Source organism: Lycium barbarum, chromosome 4 (assembly GCF_019175385.1).
Source record: "Lycium barbarum isolate Lr01 chromosome 4, ASM1917538v2, whole genome shotgun sequence".
Taxonomy (NCBI): domain Eukaryota; kingdom Viridiplantae; phylum Streptophyta; class Magnoliopsida; order Solanales; family Solanaceae; genus Lycium; species Lycium barbarum.
The window spans coordinates 11,385,504-11,413,206 of NC_083340.1; the positions used below are offsets into that span (position 1 = coordinate 11,385,504).

Below are 27,703 nucleotides of genomic sequence, written 5' to 3' on the forward strand. Positions count from 1 at the left end.
AGTGAGCTCTTGAAAGGGAAGAATGTAGAGCTGATGAATGATCAACAATTTTAATCAAACCCTATCTGATTTGCACAATCATACAAGATGGGAAACTCCATCTTTGGATATTTCAATGTGGTATAATATCTAAATGTGTGTGTGGATTTTAAATTCTTATATATCCATTTTTGGGGTTCAAAAATTATCTCTCTAGTAAAGCAAAAGAAGACCAAAAAAAAAAAAAAGGAAAAAAAAAAGAGGAAACAAGTACCAATATATTAGGGTCAATTCAGTGATTTTGAATTTTTTTTACGCCCAAGAATTATGATCGGATGAATAAGATCTCTTTATCGGTTTCAGGTTCGAGTGCTGGGTATTAAAAAAATTTAACAGAGAATGTTTCTACCTTCAATAAACTTTACTTGATGTGAGTCCGAATTAATTAGAATCTTAATACAGATACCAAAAACCAAATAAGAAATCAACTAAAAATTTCAACCTTCTTTGCTTAAATTTGGGTATGGATCATTGTGCATGTAGGAGGATTAAACTTACTTTTCAGCATTCAGAGTTTGCGAAAGCATCAACTTCAATAGGACCACAACTTAATTACTTTTGGTTGTTTGTGAATTTGAATCTTGGGTTACCAGTAGTTCGTGAGGAACTGATAAGATCGACTTTTTTTGGGGGTTAAATCTGACCCCTCATCTATTTATTCGCTTGCTTAGCCGTTGATATGGTTTATGATGGCATGTTATTGTTAAAATTTGAAGAGTCCCACATCGTTTGGACTTAGGGTTTTATAATTTAGGGGTTCTATTTTATAGAACCCCAACTTTGCAAACAAGAGGAGGACTTTTTTCGGAGATATACATATATTCACAAAAAAAAAAAAGGACTTGATTCTCTAGTTTTGGAAACTTTTCTTTGCAACTGTGATTTTGAGTCCTAAGTTAATAATTTGAGTCTTTTCTTTGTTCTGTGGCTGAGTTGTGAGGTGAAAGGGAGATAAAAAAAAAAAAAAAAGCTTCCAATTCCAAACACTCGACTAGGGCCGCGCATCAAAGAGGTAATCTTCTTTTTAATTTCCCTTTTTCAGTTTAGTCATTTACATTCTAGTTGTTTGTATGATTTGATGTTTGATGTTTGTGGTTGTTTAGGATGTCTTTCGCCTTATAATGTTAGTTTTGTTTTAGCTTAATACTGTTTCACTTAGTTCTATAGTTATTTAGCCTTGTGTGCACCAACTTATTGATTATGTAGGCCTTAGGAGCTCCTTAATAAGTTGTTGATTATGTTATGAATCAGAAATCTCTTAATTCATGAAGACAACGTGTTTTAATAATCAGTATCTTGAAGTCACCTTGTTAAGCTGTGGTCTTTCTTGGTTTGAGATGTGATTTGCGTTGTCCAAAAACTGTTTGGTCATGAGTCTATTGAGTCTAAAAATTCCTAACTTGATTGTGTTCATTAATTCTAAATCAGCCATGTGTGATAAAGTTCAAGACTCGTTTAATCATGTCCTATTTTTCTTTGTCTCCTGTTAATGAACTGTTGATGTGGCGTGATTTTACGTCACTATCGATGCTTTTTAACTATAAGTTTTACTTGTTTTTAAGCAAGTCTATGTCATTTTACGAAGTTTTTGTCATGTTTCAGGTAATACAAGGTCCCTAGAGCCTAAGTATGGAAAACAAGCAAAAAAGTTGCAAAAACTGGAAATAACTGGAGGTTCTGGAAATTATTGGCGAAATATTGCTCTGCGCGATCGCGCAGTAAGTTCACGCGTTCGCGGTCACGCGCGTTCGTGACTCTGCGCGATCGCGATACTTCTTCACGCGTTCGCGATACATAAACGAAGCAATTGCACGCGATCGCGCAGTGACGTGGCGCGATCGCACTGAAGGTTTTTCGGGAATTTTCAACCAGAACCTAGGATTTGACGATTTCTTCCATTCCAGTTCATATAAATAGAAAATTAGGGCAAAACATCAGATATCTTTTGGCAGCTCCCACAAGTTGGAAGCTAGGGTTCCTACAAAAATTGTTCTTTCTTCTTTTTAATCCTTGTTGATGGAAATCTCTTGGTGATAATTAAGATTGACACTCTTGTTGTGCTTATTTATTCATTTGCATTGTTCTTAATCAAGTAAGTTTTTGCTATTTTAATTATTCTTGTTCTTGAATGTTTTCAAGGGATTAGCTAACCTTTGAACTCGCCCATTTACTTTGTTTGAAACTCGGAAGAGGAAAAACGGAGTTGGGATAGGATAATTAACATGAATTTGGAGCGTTAAACCTAATCTAATGGAAATTGACCTAGGAATAGGCAATACCAATTGTAGTCATATTCGGGTGTTCTTAATGCTCCTAATTGCTTGAGGGATCTTCAATTGGGTAGTCTAGTTAATCTTCGGAAGAAGTTAATTTAGAGTCATTATCCGAGGCTAAATAACATAAACTTGCTATTATTTACAATTCGTGAAATAGATTGGATCGTTACTTGAGAAGTAGTTTCCCTCCTTCTATTCTTGTTGCCATTGATCAATTTACTTGCTTTCTAGATTAGAATTTATATTTTCATATTTTATAAAAACCTTATCAAAAACCACCATTGATGCGTTCGGGCATAGCTATTGTTAGTGATAATTCCTAATCTGCTTAAATCACCTACATATTGTTCTCTGTGGGATTCGACCCCAACCTTGTTGGGTTACTATATTTGACAACGTCCGCGTTATACCATTAATAGGTGTAATTTGAGCTTATCAAATTTTGGCGCCGTTACCGGGAAACAATTGGTGTATTTTGGATAATCTAGGAAATAAGCTAACTTGCTTTGATCCGAACCTGTGAATATTTGTGTAGTTGTTATCTGTGTTTTTATTTTTCTTTTAAAAAAAAAATGGCATCTCGGAATGAAAATGGGTTTGATGGTTGTAATCCATATTTTGATGACCCATGTCCATATTGTGGAGGACCCCACTTTTGGCAAGATTGTGAATATGCTCCCGGGAGAGAGATGTGTGCACCGTCTCAATCCTATGATGAGAGTGTTTGTAATATATGTGGTGGTCAAGGTGGACATTGGGGTGATTGTCCCAATTATTTTGTTTCCCCTCCCCCTAGTTGTTCTAACGAAAATGCTAGGTATGCTTTTGAGTTTGACAGGGACAACAACATGACAAATGAAGGACAAAGTGCCGGATATGAAGGCATTATGGCAATGCTCCAAACATACTTAGATCGAGAAGCTAAAATGGAGGAAGAGCGAAAGCTCCTCCAACAATCCATTTTAAAAAATGGAGAAGCCATAAAAAGAATGAATGATTCATTTGAGGATGCCAGTTCCTCAATTGTCATGGAAGTGTCGACTCCTCAAAAAGAAATGGTTGAAGAAGAGATTTCAAGTTTACAGGATGAACCCGAAAATTCTTGTGACCACGACGAGAGTTGTGAAATTGAAGAAATGGTTCAACTTGAAGAAAATGAGCTAAGTCATGAAGAAGAAATCTCCAATTCTCGAAAAGAGGAAATTGAGGAAATGTTGAATGACATTATGGCGAGAAATGAAAAATATGGGGAAATTGTGGCTAATTGGTGGGAAGTAGTTCAACATGGAGATGATGAAACTATCCAAAACATGGATTTCATCATGTTAGGATTTTTACAAGCTTTGGACGATTCTCACCATGAAGAAAAACTTGACAAAGAGGAAATTTTGAGCCAAGATTGGCTAATGAATCAAGCTCAACAACTTGAAGCCTATGGAAATCACCGTGAAGGCTTTTCACGGATGATGGAAGAATATCTAAAAATACATGTTGAGAAAAGTCAAGAAATGGAGTCACTTGAAATTGCTATCCAAAAATTGGAGGCCGAATTGAATGCAAAGATTGAGGAATGTAACGCTCAATATCAAAAGGCCATGGATAGTAGTTTTAAGTTGGTTTCCAATGAAGAAGTGGTCACTATTGATTTTCAAGAGCTAATGATAAATTACCAACCAACAAATCCTAAAATAGTGAATGATGCCGAGATTGAAGAAATGATACTAGAGTTGCATAAAAAAGTTCATGAAATCGTTTTTGAAGACTCTAGTTCATTTATGGGTAAGAATGTCAAAATTCATGCAAATTTGAAATTTGAGCGCGTTGGACCACATTCGAACCATTTTTCAACGTTGTGCTTGAGTGATGATATGGAAGTTGAACCAAACAAGCCAATGGAGAATTGTGGATACGACGAAGAAAGCGTTTTTATTTTGAAGTTTGCTATGCCAAGAAGACAAAATGGCATTCCTCACTCAAAGGCCAAAAAGTGCAAAATGCGACATCCGAGAGTTGGCCTCTTTATTTTTTTTCCACCGCCTCATGAGCATCACCGGAATCTTGATTCAAAGTTGGGGCGCAAATTCATATGATCTAAATGGCGAGAAAAGCGGTAAAGTTGGTATCCGTCGTGCCGCGACGTTAACTTAAGCGCTTGGTGGGAGGCAACCCATCGTTTTTAAATTTTTAAATCATTTTTAAAATTTGATTTTTTAGAATTGTTTAGCTTATGATTTGTGACTAATCTGCAAAATTTCAAAATTTTTGGAATTGTTTTGAGGAGGTTGGGTTTTCAGAACAGCCACAAATCAGTAGCTGCTGGTTTCTGTAATTTGTTAGACTGGTTTCTGTGCTTATTTTCTGAATCTGGAAAAATAGGGGCAAATTTTACTCTTCGCTATCGCGCAAAGAACCCACGCGATCGCGTTAAAAAAAAAAACACTAACTCTGCGCGATCGCGCGGTAAGGACACGCGAACGTGCAGAGGCGCGTTTCCAGTTATCAAAACAGAGTAAAGAAAGGCAAAACGGCAGAAACCCCTCATTTCCTTCACTTTTTCTCAAAAATTCTCTCAATTTTCTCTCAAATTCAACTTCAATTTTTAAGAAGAATTCTTCAACTTGCAACCACAAGGTATGTGATTCTTTCATTGTCTTGTTCCTAGGGTTGTTTTTATCATCTTTCCATGTTAGAAATTGTAAAAAAAAAAAAAAAAAAATTTTTTTACTTGTCTAAGCATGAAAATATGATGAAATTGTTGAATTGGTTGTTATATAAAGTGTTGTTTGTTGATTGAGTGATGTGAGTTGAGAGTTGGGTGCTGATATATGAAAAAAATGGGGCAAAATACAAGCTTAAAATCGTTGAATCGAAGCCCCAAAAATCATGCACACCACCTGTTTGTGAAAATGTTTTGAGAAATCTGAAACGAGTCAGCGCGATCGCGCCTATACAAGACGCGATCGCGCTGAATAAATGGCTCAAAGTGCGCGAACGCGCATATACTAGACGCGATCGCGGTTAATAAAGTGCTCAAATTTGCGCGGTCGCGCCAGTTCCTTGCGCGATCGCGCTGAAGGAATGTCTAAAATTTTCGCGATTGCGTCTGGTTGTCACGCGACCGCGCTGAAGGGAAATTCCCAGTGCGCAAACAGATTGCTCGCACAAGAGCTGCTCAAAACTTGGGTGGCTAATTTCCTTAACCCAACTCCTCATTATACATCATTGTAGGTGTTCATATGCATTGTGTTTGTTTTGTAGGTACTTAAACTCAAAAAATGGCTTCATCATCCAGTGCTGCCCAAGTACCCTTGATTGAATACTATGACACCACCACCTTCCAGTCAGCAAAATGTTCGAAGCTATACGATAGACTGCTGGGAAAGAGATTCATTGAAGAGAGGGGCTTTGTAACAGAAAATTTGGAAGAAAAGATGCCCGAGTTCTATGGAAGGTTGGTAACAAGCGGCTGGATACGCTTTGCAGATGAACCAATCAGGGCAAATCATACCCTGGTGCGGGAATTCTACGCAAATGCTGCAGAGGCAGACATTACACATAGAGCAATTGTCAAAGTCAGAGGTGTGGATGTCCTGTGCAATGCCTCAAGAATAAATGCCTATTACAATCTGCAGGATGGTGACAACAGCGAGATGGCACAGACGTACGAAAACCTGCGGCAACAATGGTTTGTGACCCACCTTCACGGTGGGGAACAACCAAAGTGGCTAAACACAATGCAGAAAAGGATTGACTCTGCAGAGTTCACTGCTGAAGCCAAAACTTGGCTTGATATTGTCACATCCAGGGTGTTGCCTTCAAAACATGATTCAGAGGTGCCCCTTGAGAGGGCTAAAGTAATTTGTGCTGTGATGGAAGGATTGCCTGTTGACGTGGGGAGGCTCATTATGCAGGAAATCCGGGAGGTGGTGCTTGAACGGACTAAGAGCTTATTCTTCCCATCATTGATCACTTACTTGTGCTCCACTGATGGAGTGCCCACAAGACCAGGCGACAAAGAAAAAGGGCCTGGTGGACCGATTTATCCGTTGAAAAAGAGAGGGCCTGGTAATGTACATAAGAAAAGGAAGATTGATATAGCAGCCTCATCATTTGAGCAGTTCACATCTACTGCATCAGATTCTATTGGTGGGGCATCTGCCCCTCCCATAGCTATACCAATCTTGCCACCACTGCAAGAAGCCGCCAGGCCTTTCCAATATATCTCCACCCAGGTCCATGGGATAGACAATCGGATTCAGCAGCTAGTGGCTAGTCTCCCTGCGGGCCCACATAAAGAAGGCACGTCTACAACTCCCTCTGTTCCTATTTGTCCGACATTAGCAGGTGTGGTGGAGGACATGAAGCATATCAAAGAAAAGCAGGGAAAAATAGAGAGGAGGCAGAAAAAGGCAAGGGAGCATGCCAAGAAGCAAAGCAAATTTCTGAACAAAATGATGAGCATTCTGAGGAGTGTATGCGGAGCACAGCACGAAGAGGAGGAAAATGAGGACGATTTTGTCCTGCCAGAGCCCAGCAGCTCCAGTTCATAGGGCGAGCAGAGATGACCATAGCACGCAGTGCTAGGAGGTAAAAAAAAAATCTGTGTTGATGTACTGCAGTGAGGACACTGCAAGTTTTTTGGTTAGGGGTAGGAACCTCCTCGGCTTTTCTTTGCCAGAGTTCTTTTCCTGAGGGGGGTTTTTATTTTGTTGAAACTGGCATGTTTAGGATATTACTTAGGTTGAATAGAGTAATTTTGTTTTATTTGGTACTACTTGGCAACTAATGGCATGTATTGTGTTTTGTTGAAATTTTTGGACCCCTCGAAATTTTGAAAAATGCATACTTAGAACAGTTATTGTCTGACATGATTGATTCTTTATATGACATTGTGATTATTGGGGTGTTGTGTGTGATGAATTACTACTTAGGAGGTCACAAGTGTAAAAATTATTGTCCTTATGCCGATGTGTGTGTGAAGTGTTAGTTTGATTCTGTTTATGCATGTATAATCTAGAACTTGCCCGGTTGGTCTTGTTTGAAATGCGAAAGTTTGTTTGGTTGTGAAATGATCTTAGGCTTTCTTTGTGTAAATAAGTCACTATGCCTAAATAAGCTTCTCCAAAAGCTGAAAATACCTCTAGTTTCCCCTTTTGAGCCTTTTTGACCTTTTTCTTGGCTAGCCAATTATGAAACCTTACCCTTTGTGAAATTAATCCATCTTCACACCCGTTCCCTCCTTGATGCTATTAATTAGATGAGGCAAAATGCCTAAGTTGGGGGTGAATTAAATGTGGAGTATATGTTCAAAACATAAGTTGGGGGTGGTGGAGTTTGCTAGTGAAGATTCGATGTGGTAGTTGCGTATATATATATACAAAAAAAAAAATCAGAAAATTGTAACGCAAAAAGAATTGTAAGTTGGTTAGAAGTAAAACCACATCGAGGTCGAAAACTGAAAGAAAATAAAGGGGTGGAAAGAAAAGAGGCGAATTAAGGTGACAAGATGTTGTAGTGTTCAAGGAGGGTGAGTCACTATTATCCAAAAAGTCTCCGACCCGTCCCTAAACCTACATTACAAGCCGAAACAAGTCCTAATGAGATCACAACCGAACGATCCTAGGATGAGAACATAGAAAATAAGGGCAAGCCTATGGTATTTGCATGTGTAAATATGAATTGCCTTTGTGAGTGTGAGTGTTTTTCTCTTCTCTTTCGTCTTCGTCCCATTCTTGTCGTATATATGTGTGTTGGGACATTCTTTGGTCTATGTGAGGGCATATGGATGAAAATTGAACAAAAGAAAGTGACAGCCTAAAGTAGCGTTTGTGTGCACCATAATATGTTCGATAATATGATGTCATTCATTGAAGCTTCATGGTTAGTCGTAGTGTTCTTGAGTTGTGTATGTTGCTTTAAAACAGAAATTGGGGTGGTCCTTGGAAGAAAAACATGCATGCCGGTAGTTCAGAGTCATAACCAATGTAGACATTGTTATTCTATAATATCTAGGTGTTAGATTGAGTCGTGGTTTGTATGGCTTGCTTGAGGACAAGCAAATACTTTAAGTTGGGGGTGTTGATGTGGCGTGATTTTACGCCACTATCGATGCTTTTTAACTATAAGTTTTACTTGTTTTTAAGCAAGTCTATGTCATTTTACGAAGTTTTTGTCATGTTTCAGGTAATACGAGGTCCCTAGAGCCTAAGTATGGAAAACAAGCAAAAAAGTTGCAAAAACTGGAAATAACTGGAGGTTCTGGAAATTATTGGCGAAATATTCCTCTGCGCGATCGCGCAGTAAGTTCACGCGTTCGCGGTTACGCGCGTTCGTGACTCTGCGCGATCGCGATACTTCTTCACGCGTTCGCGATACATAAACGAAGCAATTGCACGCGATCGCACAGTGACGTGGCGCGATCGCACTGAAGGTTTTTCGGGAATTTTCAACCAGAACCTGGGATTTGATGATTTCTTCCATTCTAGTTCATATAAATAGAAAATTAGGGCAAAACATCAGATATCTTTTGGCAGCTCCCACAAGTTGGAAGCTAGGGTTCCTACAAAAATTGTTCTTTCTTCTTTTTAATCCTTGTTGATGGAAATCTCTTGGTGATAATTAAGATTGACACTCTTGTTGTGCTTATTTATTCATTTGCATTGTTCTTAATCAAGTAAGTTTTTGCTATTTTAATTATTCTTGTTCTTGAATGTTTTCAAGGGATTAGCTAACCTTTGAACTCGCCCATTTACTTTCTTTGAAACTCGGAAGAGGAAAAACGGAGTTGGGATAGGATAATTAACCTGAATTTGGGGCGTTAACCCTAATCTAATGGAAATTGACCTAGGAATAGGCAATACCAATTGTAGCCATATTCGGGTGTTCTTAATGCTCCTAATTGCTTGAGGGATCTTCAATTGGGTAGTCTAGTTAATCTTCGGAAGAAGTTAATTTAGAGTCATTATCCGAGGCTAAATAACATAAACTTGCTATTATTTACAATTCGTGAAATAGATTGGATCGTTACTTGAGAAGTAGTTTCCCTCCTTCTATTCTTGTTGCCATTGATCAATTTACTTGCTTTCTAGATTAGAATTTATATTTCCATATTTTATAAAAACCTTATCAAAAACCACCATTGATGCGTTCGGGCATAGCTATTGTTAGTGATAATTCCTAATCTGCTTAAATCACCTACATATTGTTCTCTGTGGGATTCGACCCCAACCTTGTTGAGATATATGTGTTGGGATTTAGATCACACTAATTAGTTAATATGCCCTGTGATTAAGAAGTGATGACTTGAGTTATAATTTTCTTGTCCTTTTTTTACGGAATAAATCTGTTTTGGATAAAAGTCACCCATGAAAATTATAGTACTTAACTAAGTCTAAGTCACCTGCTGTTGAATGAAGCAACATGCCTTGATTAATCTGTTAAACATCTTAGCTTGTGGATTCTGTTGGCTTTAAATATAACTAAGTATGCCATGCCATTGTTGTAGTGTTGAACCTGAATTACTTTTTAGTTTATGAGCTTGAGAAGTGCATACTCATTTGAGTCTAAAAAGGGGAAAAGGTTTGGTACTGTCACATGTTGTTAAGTGAAGGTAAGGTTTATTACCTAACTAAGTGATTAAAAAAGGGTAGTAGATAAATTTAAATACCTGATGGATTCAAAGTTATTGTCCATAACATGTTTAAAGTCCATCATCCTTACTTGATTGTTTATGAGTCTCAGTTAATTGGTTGGAGTCTTTTATCATGTTTAAAAATTAGTCCTGTCTGATGTTTGATTCAACTTAGCTCCTGAATATCTACTATGTTTTTTTTTTCTTGTCTGAGTCCAATTTTGTGCTCTTTGTCTGATTCACTCAACAATTTAAGGACAAATGAATATGCAATACTTTTCAGATTAAGTCCTATTTTTTCAAAAAAGGGTTTGAAGACTAATAAATAACCTTGTTTAAAACTAAAACCATGTTATTCTTCCTTTTGAAACACTGCTTAAGTGTGAGGTATTTAATCTTAGCTTATTTAGTCATTTTTTCTTTGCTTGGCCTTGTGCTTGTTTGCTTTCTTCTTTTTTTGTTACAAGAGTTTTAAAAAAGTGGTCTTGGATGGAAGTTGATCTGTTTGGATTTCAATATGCCCTCAGATTCTGGTCTGCTTCTTTGTGTTAAGAATTTTTGTTTAGGCACAAGTGTTCAATTTGTAGTTGGAACTAGTGGATTCAAAAACTGGAACATCTTTGACTGCTGTTAAACCTCTTATTTGGCGATTTTAGGGTTGACTAATTTAAGTAATTAATAACTTGCTACGTGGCATGCTTGATCACTTTGTTTGGCTTAAGTGGTTTCACCTATTCACTAATGAGTGTTTGTCTTTCATATAATACTGGTCCAAGAACTGTGTTTTGCTAGTTCATTACAAAAGATAATTAAATGGATATTTGGGCAGTCCACTTGAGTACATGAAGGTTTACTAAGTGAATATAACAGTCCCACTTTCTCATGTTGACAAGGAAAAATTGATTTTAAAAACTTGAACTGTGTTGGAAATGTACTAGTTCTGGGAATTGCTACTTATTTGATGACCTGTGTGTGACACCTCATAGCTGTTAATTGTTTGTCTTTGGAGATTAATCATTCACCACTTAAATTCACTTGTATGTTTTATGGTGCTTGTTTGGAGAATGTCACTTTGAATTGGTTAAATATTGATACTATTGGACATACTGGTTCTGTATTCATAATTGTGGTTTATCTTTGCTTTTGACATGACTGAGTAATAGAAATACTTAAACTTTTCATACGTACTGTTTGAACTTAATAGGATATAAATGATGAATAATATAGTTAAGTTTGTTAACATACATGCCTAGACATATGGATTAGGAGGCTGTTTCATTGATGCCATTTACACACTTAATTTCTCATAGCATTGTGAGCCTAACACATAAGTGGAGAGGCAAAACAACACTTGGGGATGAAGCTCAAACCCTCCCTGGTGTCTACCATGCCTAGGTTCCTGGAAACCCCTTGGATCTTGTGTGGCATCAGGAACAAGAGGGTAAGAGCTTTCCCTTTTGGGCTGTTCTAATCTCTCCATGGGTGTGCAAACCCATGGTACGTTGGCTGGTGATGGTGTAGGATCATTAGTTTAGTATTGCCCATTTATTTTTGCTTAAGAGAGTCACCTTATGAACTTATTTGCTTGCTCTTTGGTTCTGGGCTTTGATTTTATTACTGATTGGTTCACATGAGTTAAAAAGAGTCTTTAATAATTTGTTTTCCCTCATCTCTTCTTAATGCATTAAGTTTCTTCCATGTATACTGGGTAATATACCAAAGTATACAGCATATATTCACTCTATACCCTCACAGGTGTATAGGATCGAATATATTCATGTATACTTAAAGTATACCACTTGTATAAGGTTTTAATATTAGTTGTTGCAAGTTTATTTGACTTTGGGCCTGTTTTCTCTCTCTATTTACTGTTGGGCCGCCTCTTATGTGCTAAGTGTAATCTATACTTGGCCCGATGTATTTTAGTTTTGCGGAAGTAGCTCATCCAGGCCTCGAATTTTTCCTTATTCATCTGAGTTGGGCCTGGAGTAGTTTTCTTTTCAAATCATTTCTATTTTCCTAGTTATATATACCTGCTTGTTGTGTGCCTTTAATGTATTTGAACACTAATTGTCTATATTCTAATTCTAAAATGCTTAAACATTTACTAATCTTTATCCCTTTTGTGTGCTATGTGATTCAACCTGGGCCATTTGGGCCACCTTTGCATTAAACTTGTTGGGCCAGAGGCCCAACCACTCTTTCGATCGAGTCCGTTGAAGAATTAGAAATACAAGCTAAATTATTTGAAGGCCCAAGTATTGGTGAAGATAGTTTATTGGTGGGCTTGGTAGGCCCACAAGCCTGAATTTCTTCCTTTATTTTTCATATCTATTCATGTATTTGTATTGTAAAAACTCTTGCAAAATATTGGAACCCTATGCATGTGTAGAACCTAGGAAATCAACGTTTAGTGCCTTTGGAAAGTCGTCAAATCTTTTCTAAAACTAGGATAACGAGCAGTTTTTTTTACGTGGTAAATCAAACTTAGATAAATTTTTCAGATTAAATAACACTGTTTGTGGCAAAGAGTGTAAAAAATGGAATTTTTCTATTAAGATCAAGGAAAAGGAGTAATGGCCAAATGTTTTTTCTTCAAAGATGGTAAAGTAGTAAAGCTTTTGGTACATCATTTTTTACTCTAAAAGGAAGCTGTTTGACATTTTTTTTTAAAATTAAAATAGTGTTGAAATAAATTCTTGGCAAAACTCAAAGAATTGCTTTTGGTTTGGATGTTTTGAAATGAATTGGTATGTTTCAAAAACTGGAAATGGGCTGTAACAAAAAAATTCTAATAAGGAAGATAAAGGTTGATTTGGGCCTGGAAGCCCAAAACCAAATGGATTAAAAATAAAGAGAATTACACTTGGACCAAATGGAGGTATGATGGACTTTGGACTGTGGAAATGGTTAGACTTTATGGGCTTCAAAAGATAATTTGGACCTAAAGAGATTTTCTTTTTATACCTACCTATACATATGTATAAATATAGGAGAATACTCCATATTTTCTTTAAAAAATAAAAAGTCGTAAGAACTAAACTCATCTTATTAAAACTATAATAATAGTAAATCTACTCAGGAGAAATCGCGAGTGTGTCCTAGTCCGGCAATAAAGTGAGTTGAACACTTACGAGGATTTTCAAAACCCAAAAACCCCTTTTCTAAGGGGAATTTTTGCCATATTTTTTCTTGAAATTATGATATGGACATAAATGAAATTTTTGCAGAAAAACAAAACACTTTTTAAAAAATAAGTACATTAATCACACATTGAAGCTAGGGTGCGTAAAACCTTCCCTACGGAATCACCAGTACCCTTACCTCGAACTTTGGTCCAAAAGCTTTTTACTCATTTTTCAGAAAAATCTATAAATCATGTTTTCCTAGTTTTCCATAATAAATTAGGCGGCGATTCTAAAAACACTAAAATATAATTAGAGCACCAACAACCTCGTAGTAACTTTTATGCCTTACCCGCTTAAAAGCGAACCGTAACAAGGTATATTGGAAGGTGGGGAGGACACAATGAATGTGAAAGCTGTGGAACTTGATTTTCCTACTTCTACTAGGGAAGTTTTTTTCCTCATTTTAAGCAACTTATTTTTCTAGAGAAAATATTTTTCAAAATTTTTGACCAAATAGACATGCAAAACTGAAAAATATTTCCCTTCAATACCAAACATACCCTTTATTTGTTTTAAACCTCAAAAGTTTTGCTTCTTTAGTGAATATCGAATCTTGTATCTCTTTGTATTTGCTAATTGTCCTTCCAAATTTCGTTCCTCATAAATAATTTAATCTTTAAAAATTATTCAATTATGTGACAAAAAAAACTTTAATAATTATGAAGACTTACCAACAAGACATGATTAACGTGTTGCTACATTAAATTAATCATGAAATCGAAAAATATTACATAAATTAGGGTATTTTAAAATTAAATTTTATACATTTGTATCATGAGTTTGGGCTAGGACTTAGCACGGACCACCTGCAACTAGTAGTCTTAGGTATAACAATGCATTTCTTACAACATTTCTGCTGGATATTTCCTAGCAATTGTGAAGAAAGTAAAGTTGTTAATAGCTCAAACATTGACGGACGACTACAGTAGGAAGATTTATGTCATGGATGCGCACAATTATTCATGTTAACTCGTGTATCATGAGAAGTTTCAAAAGATAAATGAACTAGCAAAACTTAGTCAAAGTAGGAACTTACTTCAAAACTAGCATTAAAATGCTCCAAATCAATTCTAAAAGAGCTACAACACATAAAATCACCCTAAGTAATAATAAAACACATCAAACACTATCTGAACACATCAAATACGATCTAAATAGACCTTCAAAGTTCAAAAATATTTAAATGTCCAACCAAAAGTACCATTAACTAGTTTTAATATAAGTCCATAAAACATAAGTCCATTATTAAATCCAAACTACTACAACTGATCATCCGGTATCCGGGATACGTAATCACCGTCATCATCATCTGCATCATCATCTTTTGGGTCAGAGGGGGGGGGGGGGGGGGGGGGTGGGAGAAGGGGGCACACCAAATTGTTCACATGCAATGTGGCTTTTAACATGTGCCATGAGCGATTCAAGGTTCGCTTTCATGGAGTTACTTTCCTCAGTCTCAGCTAATTTCCTATTAAGTTCAGCGATCTGCTGCGCCATAGCTGCGACCTGAACACCATTAAATCCCTTGGCTTGTCAAGAATACCCTTCACCTCGCAATCCTGACCGAAGGCGACTTAACTTGATCCTTGGGCCTAGACCGTACGCTCTACCCTTTTGTACTCCCCCAACTACTCTACACCAAAAATCTATCTCTAATGTGGAGGACTGCTTGGCTGCTCAGGCTGAGTTTAGTTGTACTGGTTCACATAATCCATAAATTGTGTCTGTTTATTAAAAAATGAAACTTAGTAGATAACGAATATATTATAATTAAACTTATATATAATTACTTAAATAATAAAATTATCACTTACATAGGATTCACATGCCCTATCCTCAACCCATACGATCGGATCCGACTCCTGTTTCTTCTTTTTTGTGTGGGTCTTTAGGAATAACTGATCCTGAGTCGGCATCTGTCCCGTAGCCTTTTTCTGAAGAAAAAAAAATTATAGATAAAATTAATAACTCAATAATGATATATTGATCATAGGTAACTTTAAAAATATAAAACTACCTACCATTGTCTTAGCCACGTGCCCCTGACTTCTTGCACTTGCAGTGTGCAAGGAGTCACCTTTCTGAGAAGCACAAGCAGCCTTTGCCTGCTCAGACTTGGCGATAAACTCAGGAGTTCACCAATATGCCTTAAGTTTCTCCCACTGTTCGGCGTTTAGCCATTAGGGCTTCCTCATATACCTTCTAGCCCTCGAAAACCAATCAGACAACCTTGCACTCCCCTTCCTCTCAAAGTTCGCAGCAACCCTATCATTGTCCATTGGATCCCATGTACAATACATCTGCAAATCAAAGTAACTCTAGTTCCCCCATAAGCTTAATCATTGAGTCCATAGCAGCTTCAGCAATAGTCCAATCTGATTTGATATTAATCATTCTAACCGCAACAGACAACTTAGAATGCTAACGCCCTACCCAAAGTGGACGACTAGCCTCTAGTATTCTTCATAGAAGCGTATTGCTTCTTCATTAGGAGGTTCCTCAAAAATTTTCTCAGGTTCAAACCCAGACTGTACGCCAAAAGCATCATTAACCATATCATTAACTCTATCATATTGGACATGACTATATTCCTGCGACACACTACTTTCACCAACAACCATATTATAAAATATACTATTGACCCCATCAGTCTCTCCATGATCAGTCCAAACATAATGTTTCTGCTTAAACCCATCAACACCTTCAACAAATTCATCATGTACACCCACACAATTACTATTATTCATATTATACATCCACATACGATCCATCTACAAAAATATACCCACAAATTATTGAGGTTATAGAAATATATTATAACTTAAGAATTATAACTTAAAATATAACTTAAGAAAACACAATCCCAACCAATTCTAACTTTGAATTCTCAATAACGATTCTAACTTTAATAACTTATGAATTCTAACTTTAATATAACTTTTAAAAGCACAATCCCAACCAATTTTAACTTTAATAACTTATGGATTCTAACTTTAATTCTAAAAATTGAAAAGTAAATCTAATCAAATAGAGTACATTTTAGTTTAGAGGTTATAGAAATATTATAACTTAACAATTCTAACCTTGAAAAGCACAATCCCAACCACTTCTAACTTTGAATTCTCAATAACAATTCTAACTTTAATAATTTATGGATTCTAACTTTAATATAACTTGAAAAAGCACAATCCCAACCAATTCTAACTAAGTTAACACAAATACATTGACAATGAACATAAAAAATAGCACAATCGCCAGCAAATATATATATATATATATATATATATGTGTGTGTGTGTGTGTGTGTGTGTGTGTGTGTGTGTGTGTGTGTGTGTGAAAAGTAAACTTGTCAAATACATTTTTTCACAAATTGAACATCAATAATTTAAGAAAGCACAATACCTACCAATTCTAACTTTGGATTCTCAATAACAATTCTAACTTTAATAACTTATGGATTCTAACTTTAATATAACTTTGAAAAGCACAATCCCAACCAATTCTAACTTTAATAACTTATGGATTCTAACTTTAATTCTAAAAATTGAAAAGTAAATCTAGTCAAATAAAGTCTACATTTTAGATTTGAGGTTATAGAAATATTATAACTTAATAATTCTGACATAACTTAATAATTCTAACATAACTTAATAATTCTAATCTTGAAAACCACAATCCCAATTAATTTTAAAAATTGAAAAGTAAATCTAGTGAAATAAAGTCTACATTTTAGTTTTAAGGTTATACAAAATACTATAACTTAACAATTCTGACTTTGAAAAGCACAATCTCAACCAATTCTAATTTTGAATGATCAATAACAACTTTAATAACTTATGAATTCTAACAAAAAGCACAATCCAACCAAAAAAAAAAAATTATTCAAATAATTAAAGTATAAATTTTTGCAAATATTCAACATCAATAATATTACAAACAATGATAACTAAGCTAACACAAATACATTGACAATGAACATAAAATATAGCACAATCTCAAGCAAAAAAAAAAAAAAGTAAACTAGTCAAATAAAGTTTATATTTTTTCACAAATTCAACATTAATAACATTGCAAATGATGTTTAACAAAGCTAAATAGACTAACATTAGGCCTAAAATCTACAAATAAAACTAAAATTGAAATAATTTTAAAAGCCCTAATTTAAAAGAAATTAACCTCAATTTATTAAGTTAAAAACGGGTCTGGGCGGCGGGGAGGGTTTTAGTGGAATGGGGAGTTTTGTTTGGGAAGAGAAGGAGAAATGAGAAATAAGGTTTTAGTGGAATGGGGAGTTTTGTTTGGGAAGAGGAGGAGAAATGAGAAATAAACTCGTCTGGCCATTTTGTTAAAAAAAAACCGAGGGACAAAACCGACCCTGTCTGTCGGTTTTTTTAAAATGTTGACCAGTATTTGACCCAAAAAAACCGGCCCTGTCTGTCGGTTTTTTTAAAATGTTGACCAGTATTTGACCCAAAAAAACCGGCCCAAAAAAATTATTAATTTTTTAAAAAACAAAATGAATTGCAAATTCGTCGGTTTTATATTAATTTTTTTTTTAATAAAACCGACTTGGGACGTCGTTTTTTTGGCTAAAATATATTTTCAAAATTCTGCCAAAAAGCCGACGACGTCCGTCAATTTTCTAATTAAAAAATTAAAAAAAATTACAAATGCAAAAAACCGACGCAGTCGGTTGATTTTTGGCAGTTTTTTAGTAGTGTATCAATCACATTTCAACTCCATAATTTTGTTGTTCAATGCGATTTTGCGCCCTAGGCCATGCGCGTGCCGGGTTATTCATGAGAGCTCTAGAGACTAGGCCAACATCTCATAGGAGCTGCCCCACTCCACTCTCATATATGTGAATTCATCAAGTGTATGCAGCTTTAAATATACCATCCATAAGGATTATGAATTTATTAAGAGTTAATTACTCATCCTCACAATTAGTGGCAGTTCAAGCACTCTCTTTAAGTGCGCAGCATCAATATGAACCTACTTCATGGATCTCCAATCACATAGGTTGGGTTCCATCTCTATTGACAATCATATGGCCTTAACCCCATCTCTCTTGAGGTTTAAAGAATTAATTTTCTTCCCACAGGTTTAGTCAGTGAAACGGCCAAATTCATTTCTGACTTCACATAATCAGTGGAAATTATTCCATCTCTCAGCAGCTGCTTAACGACAGCATGTCTTAATTTCATGTGTCTGCTCTTAAAATTATAAGATTTATTCTTTGCAATAGCTATTGCCGCTTGACAATCACAATGTAAAAATACAGGAGGCAATTCATCCTTTAATAAAGGGATATTCGCTAAGAAATCTCTTAGCCACTCAGCCTCAAAACAAGCTAACTCAAGAGCCAGCAAATCTGACTCCATAGTTGATCTAGCAATGATCGCCTACTTAGCTGATTTCCACGATATTGCACCCTCACCAAGGGTGAACACATAGCCACTAGTGGATTTTGTCTCATATGAATTACAGATCCAGGTTGCATCACAATACCCTTCTAAAGTAGAAGGAAATCCACTGTACAAGATAACATAATTCATGGTTCCTCTCAAATATTTCATCAGTCTAATTAATGCAGATCAATGCTCTTGATTGGGATTATGAGTATATCTACTCAGTCTACACACAGCATAGGCTATATCAGGTCTTGTAAAATTCATTAAATGCAACAAACTCCCAATAATCTGAGCATATTTAGACTGAGCAACTGGGTCCCCATTATTCTTTTTCAATTAATAGTTAGCATTATAAGGAGTGGTCACACGTGTCACTTCAAAACATTCAAACTTCTTAAAAAAAAATTCCACATAATGTTCTTGTGACAACAGTATACTATCATCACTCCTTATAACTTAACTCCCAATATCATATTTACTTCACCCATATCTTTCATACCAAAATTAGTAGACAAAAAGTGTTTGGTACTTTCCACAATATTTAAACTTACACCAAATATGAGTATGTCATCAACATATAAGCATATTATCACATAATCATTGTCGACCACTTTAGTATAAACATATTTATCTACTTCGACAGAAGAAATTCGTCTCTTATAAAGACTTGATCAACTTTCCCATGCCCCTATTTAGAAGCTTGCTTAAGGCCATAAAGTGATTTCATTAATTTACAAACTTTATTTTCTTGTCTAGAAATTGTACATCCCTCAAGTTGAACCATATAAATTTCTTTTTCTAAATCACAATTTTAAAAGGCTTGTGAATTGATTGATGTGTCGTGAAATTACGGGATATTCGATGCTGATTTCTTAAGCTTTTGTGACTCTTCAAACACTTTTGGTGTTACTTTTTATGTATTTATGTCGTTTTGTAGGATAAGATGTCCGGAGAGCATAACGGAGCAAAATGGAGCAAAAATAGCTGAAATGTAGCACATGCTAGCAGCACATGCGAACAACACTTGCTGCAGCATGTGCTGACAGAGATGTTTGCACAACATGCTATAGTTTGGTGCAACATGCGACACCAGATGCGAGTAGCATGTTGTGCACGCAGGGTATTTTTGTCCACAATTTATTCCCGTTTTGTAATGTTATAAATACTCTTTTAGGGTTTTGTAAAGCTCATCTTTGGTATAAAACACAAGTTCTTGGAGCCTAGGGTTTACACCACACTTTGAAGTTGAAGATTTGAAGATTTGGTTGAGCACTTTCTTGAACCTTTACTTCATTTCTTTAATTTCTTGATTTGTAATGAATATCTAAGTGTGTAGTATTTTATTTCTATACTTGAACATTATTTATAGAAGTATACATTGTTAAAGTTTGGATTGACACTCTTGTTTTGCTTATGTATTGAATGGTTTTTATTTCTAATGAAGTGGGTCTTTGTTTCTTTAATTAATCTCATTTTGAATGATTCTTAAGGGAGTAGCTAACCCTAAGACTCGCACATTTACTTTGATTGAGCTCGGAAGAGGAAATCTAGGTTGGGAAAGATTAATTAACAAGAATTTGGGTCATTAAATTCATCTAATAACTTGAGCTCGGAAGAGGATAGTTACTTGAGGTTAAATTGATTGTGGCTAATATCACACTCTAAGGCTTGGAAAAGCTTAGAGTGAAATTCATTGATTTGGTTGGAAGACTTTCAATGAGATTTTAGAAATCATTATCTATTAACATAAACCTGCTCTTAGTTGTAAAATCGTGAAATACATTGGATCGTTACTTGAGCGTAATTTCCTTTGTATCCAAACTTGTGGCCATTGATCATTTTGCCCGCTTTCTAGTTAGTTTTATCTTTGTTAGTTTTCACATCAAAAACCAAATATTGAAAAAGTGTTTGGCTTAACTTAGTTGGTGATAATTTCTTACTTGTTTAAATCGCCTAGTATATTGTTCCCTATGGGATTGACCCCGACTCGTAGTTGGGTGAATTATATTGCAACGACTGCATACACTTTCTCTTTGAGGAGTGAATTTGGACGTCAGCAATTTTGGCGCCGTTGTCGGGAAACAATTTGGTGTATTTGGGTTAGTTTGGGATTTTAGATTACTTGCTTTGGTCCAAACTTGTGAGAATGTGTTTGTGATTTTTTTTTTTTTTTTTTTTGTATTTTGTTTTTAGTTTTTATTTTATTTTTACAGTTGTCTCTATGGCATTTTGGAATGAAAATGGGTTTGATGGTTGCAATCCATATTTTGATGACCCATGTCCATATTGTGGAGGATCACACTTTTAGCAAGATTATGAAAAATGCTCTCGAGAGAGAGATGTGTGCATTGTCTCAATTCTATGATGGGAATATTTGTAATATATGTGGTGGTGAAGGTGGACATTGGAGTGATTGTCCCAATTATTTTACTCCCCCTCCCCCCAAGTTGTTCTAACAAAAATTCTAGTTGTGCTTGTGAATTTGACAGGGACAATAACATGACAAGTGAAGGACAACGTGCCGGATTCGAAGGTATCATGACAATGCTCTAAACATACTTAGATCGGGAAGCTAAGATGGAGGAAGAGCGAAAACTCATCCAACAATCCATTTTAGAAAATGGAGAAGCTATGAAAAGAATGAATGATTCATTAGAGGATGCAAATTCCTCAATTGTCATGGAAGTGCCGACTCCTCAAAATGAAATAGTTGAAGAAGAGATTTCAAATTTAAAAGATGAGCCCGAGAATTCTTGTGACTACAACGAAAGTTGTGAAAGTGAAGAAGTGGTTCAACTTGAAGAAAAGCAAAACCTGGAAGAAGAAATCTCCAATTCTCAAAAAGAACAAGTTGAGGAAATTTTGAAAAGCATAATGGGGAGGAATGAAAAATATGGGCAAGTCATGACCAAATTGTGGGAAAAAGTTCAACATGGAGATGATGAAACTATCCAAAAGGTGTATCTCACCATGAATGGACTTTTACAAGAGTTGGACGACTCTCACAATGAAAAAAAACTTGACAAAATGGAAATTTTGAGCCAAGATTGGCTAATGAATCAAGCTCAACAACTTGAAGCCTATGGGGATCACCGTGAAGGCATTTCACGGATGATGGAAGAATTTCTAAAAATGAATGTTGAGCAAAGTTAAGGAGTGGAGCTACTTGAAATTACTATCCGAAAATTGGTGGCCGAATTGAATGCAAAGATTGAGGCATGTGATGCTCACTATCAAAGGGCCATGGATTGTAGTTTTGAGTTGGTTTCCAATGAAAAAGAGGTCAAGATTGATTTTCATGAGCCAATAGTGAATTGCCAACCGACCAACCCAAAAATAGTGAATGATGCCGAAGTTGAAGAAATGATACTAGAGTTGCATAAAAAAGTTCATAAAATAAGTTTTGAAGACTCTAGTTCATTTTTGGGTGAGGATGTCAAAGATGAGGTAAATTTGGAATTGGGGCGCGCTGGATCACATTCCAACCATTTTTTCACATTGTGCTTGGTTGATGATATAGAAGTTGAACTAACCGAGCCTATGGAGGATTGTGGAGATGAAGAAAGAAGCATCTTGATTTTGAAATTTGCAACACCAAGAAGACAAAATGACATTCCTCACTTAAAGGCCAAGAAGTGCAAAATGCAACATTCGAGAGTTGGCCTCTTTGCTTTCCTATCACCGCCTCATGAGCATCACTGGAACCTTGATTCAAAGTTAGGGCGAAAATCCATATCCTCCAAGTGGAGGGAAAAGTGATAAAGGTAACCGTCATGCTACAACATTAAATTAAGCGCTTGGTGGGAGGTAACCCATCGTTTTAAAATTTTTAAGTCGTTTCAAAATTTTAAATGTAGGTGCTCCTTTGAGGAAAAATGTGAAAACTCTTGGCCTGTTTGATACTAATAGAGTTAGTCTTTTGCAAGTAAAATGTTGAAATGCGAATACCCCTCCAAATTGTTTGTGAAAGTTAAAAAGCAAGTGCATAGGAAAGGATAATCTTTGTAACAACTTTTTGGCTTATTTGGTGACTCTTTACCTTCTAGTTGGGTTTACTTTGGATTATGAGATATTGTTTTATTTTTTCTTGCTTAGGAAAGTGAAATTGATCCATCTTGACTAGTTCATATGCCATATGTGATGAGTGTTTGTTGAATAATTCTTGTGCTTACTTTTATCATCTAGAACTAACCCGGTTAGTCTTTCAATACTAATTTTGATTATGTTGGTTAGAGAGATGACCTTGGGCTATCTTAGTGATTTTTGAAAAAGCCTCTTTAGCCTTTCTAGCCTACTATAGCATAAATAGTATCATTGGTAACTCCATTCGAGCCTATGACCTTTTCTTTAATTGCCACATTACAAGTCTTTACCCTTTTTGATGAAAAGTCTCTCTTTTGAACATTTCTCTCCTTGAACATGAAATTGTGAATTTGAGGCCAAAAGCCTAAGTTGGGGGTGTTAGTGTTGATTGAGAAGTGGTGAAGGTTGGTGTTGTGGAAAAATAAAAAGAAATGAAGAAAATTTGGAAAAATACAAAAAGGTTACACACTTTTTGTGCAAAAAAAAAATGTATCTTTGTGAAAAAGGAATTGGAAAAGAACAAAAACATTAGAAATCCAGAAAATGATTGCACAAAAAGAAGTTGGAATAATTGGGGAATCTAGTATGCAAAGGGAGGAGTGATGTTTTGAAACAAAGAAGAAAGTAGACAAAAATTATTGTGTAGTATTCAAGGAGGGCGTAATCACTTGTATCCCAAATACTTATCCTACCCTTCCTTAAGCCTACATTATCAGCTTAAAAAGTCCCTATGTGATCTCCAACCAAGTGTTCTTGAGTTAGTGATGATTGAAAATAAGGGCAAGTTTATGGTGTGATATTTGTTAGCACTAGAATTTCTTGGTTGAGTGTGAGTGACTTTGTGTATATGTTCCTTGTGTTGTTGTTATGAATATAGTTATTTTGGAACTTTGTTTCTTGTGAGGGCATGTGGATTACGATAGATTGGCGATGTTGAAAAAAAAATTCCAAGTTAAGTCAAATGAGCATATCTAGTAAGCTAGTGGTTTTAAGTCACTTATTGAGGTTTGAGTGTTGTTGCTTGATTGTTTTGAATCTCTATTGCATTCTTGAAAATATATTTTGAAATGAGGGAGTTATTTGGTTAAAGGTCACATGCTTGTAGCCTAATTGTTCGTACCAACCAAAGTCATAAGAGTTGTGCTTAGATGAAAAAATGTTCTTTGAAAATGATAGTAGCACTACCTAAGCTTGTATCGATGGATCCTTATTGAAATTTTGGTTTTGATTTGCTTGAGGACAAGTAAAGACTTTAAGTTGGGGGTGTTGATGTACCGTGAAATTACGGGATATTCGATGCTAATTCCTTAAGCTTTTGTGACACTTCTAGCACTTTTGGTGTTACTTTTTGTGTATTTATGTCGTTATGTAAGATAAGATGTCCGGAGAGCATGATGGAGCAAAATGGAGCAAAAATAGCTTAAATGCGGCACATGCTAGCTGCACATGCGAGTAGCATGTTGTGCATGCGAGCAGCACTTGCTGCAGCATGTGCTGACAGAGATGTTTGCACAACATGCTATAGTTTGATGCAACATGCGACTGGCATGTTGCACATGCGACACCAGATGCGAGTAGCATGTTGTGCACGCAGGGTATTTTTGTCTACAATTTGTTCCCGTTTTGGAATGTTATAAATACTCTTTTAGGGTTTTGTAAAACTCATCTTTGGCATAAAACAAAAGTTCTTGGAGGCTAGGGTTTACACCACACATTGAAGTTGAAGATTTGAAGATTTGGTTTAGCACTTTCTTGAACCTTTACTTCATTTCTTTAGTTTCTTGCTTTATAATGAATATCTAAGTGTGTAGTATTTCATTTCTACACTTGAACCTTGTTTATGGAAGTATACATTGTTAAAGTTTGGATTGAAACTCTTGGTTTGCTTATGTATTGAATGATTTTTATTTCTAATGAAGTGGGTCTTTGTTTTGTTAATTAATCTCATTTTGAATGATTCTTAAGGGAGTAGCTAACCCTAAGACTCGCCCATTTACTTTGATTGAGCTCGGAAGAGGAAATCTAAGTTGGGAAAGATTAATTAAAAAGAATTTGAGTCATTAAACTCATCTAATAACTTGAGCTCGGAAGAGGATAGTTACTTGAAGTTAAATTGATTGTGACTAATACCACACTCTAAGGGTTGGAAAAGCTTAGAATGAAATTCATTGATTTGATTTGAAGAGTTTCAATGGAATTTTAGAAACCATTATCTATTAACTTAAACCCCCTCTTAGTTGTAAAATCGTGAAATACATTGGATTGTTACTTGAGCGTAATTTCCTTTGTATCCAAACTTGTGGCTATTGATCATTTTACCCGCTTTCTAGTTAGTTTTATCTTTGTTAGTTTTTAAATCAAAAATCCAATATTGAAAAAGTGTTTAGCTTAGCTTAGTTGGTGATAATTCCTTACTTATTTAAATCGCCTAGTAAATTGTTCCCTGTGAGATCGACCCCGACTCATAGTTGGGTAAATTATATTGCGACCGTGTACACTTTCTCTTTGAGGAGTGGATTTGGACGTTATCATTGATTCTAAGGCAATTAAAATTGAATAGAGGAAATTCTAGTCACTGGTGCAAATGTATCAAAATAATCAATATTTTGGTTTTGAGAAAATCTTTTTGCTACTAAAGAGCTTTATATTTATCTATAGAGCCATCAGGATAATACTTTCTTTTGAAAATCCATTTACAACCAATAGATTTTTCACCAGGAAGTAAATCAGTTAAAACCCATGTATTATTTTTCATGATCGAATCAATCCATTTTTATTGCCTCTTTCCAAAATTTAGCATCAGAAGAAGATATAGCTTTAAAATAATTTGATGGTTCATTACTGACAAGAAAAGTCTGAAAATCATTTCCATAAGAAAAATATTCCTTTCCAGGCCTTTTGCTCCTTCTCAGTTCCTTATTAGAGGTACTCTCATTATTTCTTTCAAGAGGCGCATGAGAAATTTTATCAGGCAATGAAAAAATATGTTCAAAAGATTTAACTTTCTTTGTCTCAATTATAGTATTACAATCAAGCACATCGCTTTTCAAAATAAGAAATCTGTATGCAGCACCATGTTCAGCGTATCCAATAAGCATACAGTCAGCAGTTTAAGAACCTATTCTTCTCTTTTTAGGTTCAGGGAAGAGAACTTTAGCAAGGCATCCCCACACTTTAAATACTTCAAATTAGGTTTATAACATTTCCACAATTCATAAGGAGTTTTGCTAGTTCTTTTATGAGGAATTCTATTTTGCAAGTGACATGCAGATAATATAACCGTTCATGTCCAGAATTGGGATCTTAATTTTGAATTTAACCTTAGCTGTTTAATAAACATACCCCTTTGGGTGACATTCCCAGGACTCCCAGTTGGGTACTGGTCTATTGAGGCTTTGAGCAAGATAGCCAGCACTGTGGGGCAATCTATGTATACAGATAAGTACACTGCTGAGATGGAATGAATTTCATATGCTCGAGTCTTGGTTAATGCTGATGTTTCACAACCCCTAGTTGAGTCCATTGAAATCACTACTTCTAAAGGTGTTTTTCAGTCAACCATTTGACTATAATTGGCGACCTAAATTTTACACTTGTTGTATGAGATTTGGGCATACCTTAAAAGACTGCTGGATGGGTGAGAGAAAAGTGACAAGGGTGGATGATTTTCAAGAGGTTCTAAGAAGGAGAAGAAGGAGAAATAGAAGAAGGAACAGACCTCCTAGCCAAGATTGGAAAGCTAAGGATGATGAGCATTTGAGTGCTACTGAATCAGTAAAAACTACTAATGCTCCACCACCACTAGAGGCTAAGGTCACAATTATAGAACCTCCTCCATAAGTAGTCACTCAGGCAATTAGTAGGAGTCAAGGTAACCAGCCGCAGACTGCTACCACATCTCAAATGACTGCTGTTAGTGATAATAGATTTGCTTGTCTCCAGGATAAGACCATCACTGCTGCTATTTGAAAACCTGGAGACAATAGGGATACTCTCAATCCCCCATGATCATAGCAACATGGAAATGTTAGAGGGCTCAATCAGCCCCTAAAACAGAAGGAGGTGTCCCTCTTTCTGAATAAGCATAGAGTTGATGTGTTCGGTTGTTTAGAGACAAGAGTGCAAGAGTATAAGTCTCAAGGAATTCTTAGAAAAATTGCATAAGGACAGAGCACTTGTTGTAATTATCCTATGGCACCAAATGGTAAAATGTTGTTGTTTTGGAAATCTCATGTACAGGTACAAGTTCTACAGGTTGAGGAGCAGTTCATCCATTGTCAAATACAAGATCCTGCTACTAACTTTGCCACTGACTTTACTATTGTGTATGCCAAAAATGAAGCTCAACTTTTATGGTTACTTATAGGGGACTTCAACAATGTCCTCTCTGCTGAGGATAGAATTGACACCCCAGTTACATTGGCCGAGACCCAAGAGTTCAAGGATTTCATAGACACACTTCAACTCACTCCTCTCAGGTCTAAGGGTTGGCATTTTACCTTTTGCAACAAACAACAGCATGATGATAAAGTTTATACTAAAATTGATTGGGTTTTTAGGAACTTGAACTGGATTCAGTAATTTGGGCATGTAGAAGATGATTTTCTAAATCCAGGAGCGTTAGATCTCTCCCCCGTTTTTATTCAGTACAAACCCAATTCAACTTGCATCCTAAACCATTTAAGTTGTTCAAGACAGTCATGCTTCATCCTGAGTTTAAGGATATCTTCAGAGCTTCATAGATACAACTTTATAAAGGCACTAATATGTTCAGGCTTAACAAAAAACTCAAGAGCTTGAAGGAGAATTTGAAGGGCTTAAACTTATCTGGCTTATTATGCTAAGAAACTCCAATAGATTAGACAACACTTGGAGATTACTTAAGCACACCTATTCAATTCTCCTTTGGACCAGGTACTTATAGAGGAAGAGAAACACCTTCTGATGGAAAACAGAAATAGAGTAGTGTTGAGGAACAACCGCTGAGGCAAAAATCCAGTGCAAGCTGGATCTCATGTGAGGATGCTAACTCAAGATATTTTCATGCCCAGTGTAAAATCAGAAATAGCAGAA

The 27,703-nt window shown here is 35.8% G+C and overlaps 1 protein-coding gene across 1 annotated transcript in view; it reads right to left on the bottom strand.

Annotated features, from left to right (window-relative positions):
- LOC132637149 (uncharacterized) overlaps nt 1-18,517 on the bottom strand; it is a 41,108-nt gene extending 22,591 nt beyond the window's left edge. Inside the window, exons 1-3 of the mRNA XM_060354286.1 lie at nt 18,236-18,517; nt 15,155-15,238; nt 14,948-15,067 (exon numbers count right to left, since the gene is read on the bottom strand). Of these exons, the coding sequence (XP_060210269.1) occupies nt 14,948-15,067; nt 15,155-15,238; nt 18,236-18,517 (486 nt within the window). The remainder of the gene's footprint in view (nt 1-14,947; nt 15,068-15,154; nt 15,239-18,235) is intronic.
- Between the last annotated feature and the right edge of the window lie 9,186 nt (nt 18,518-27,703).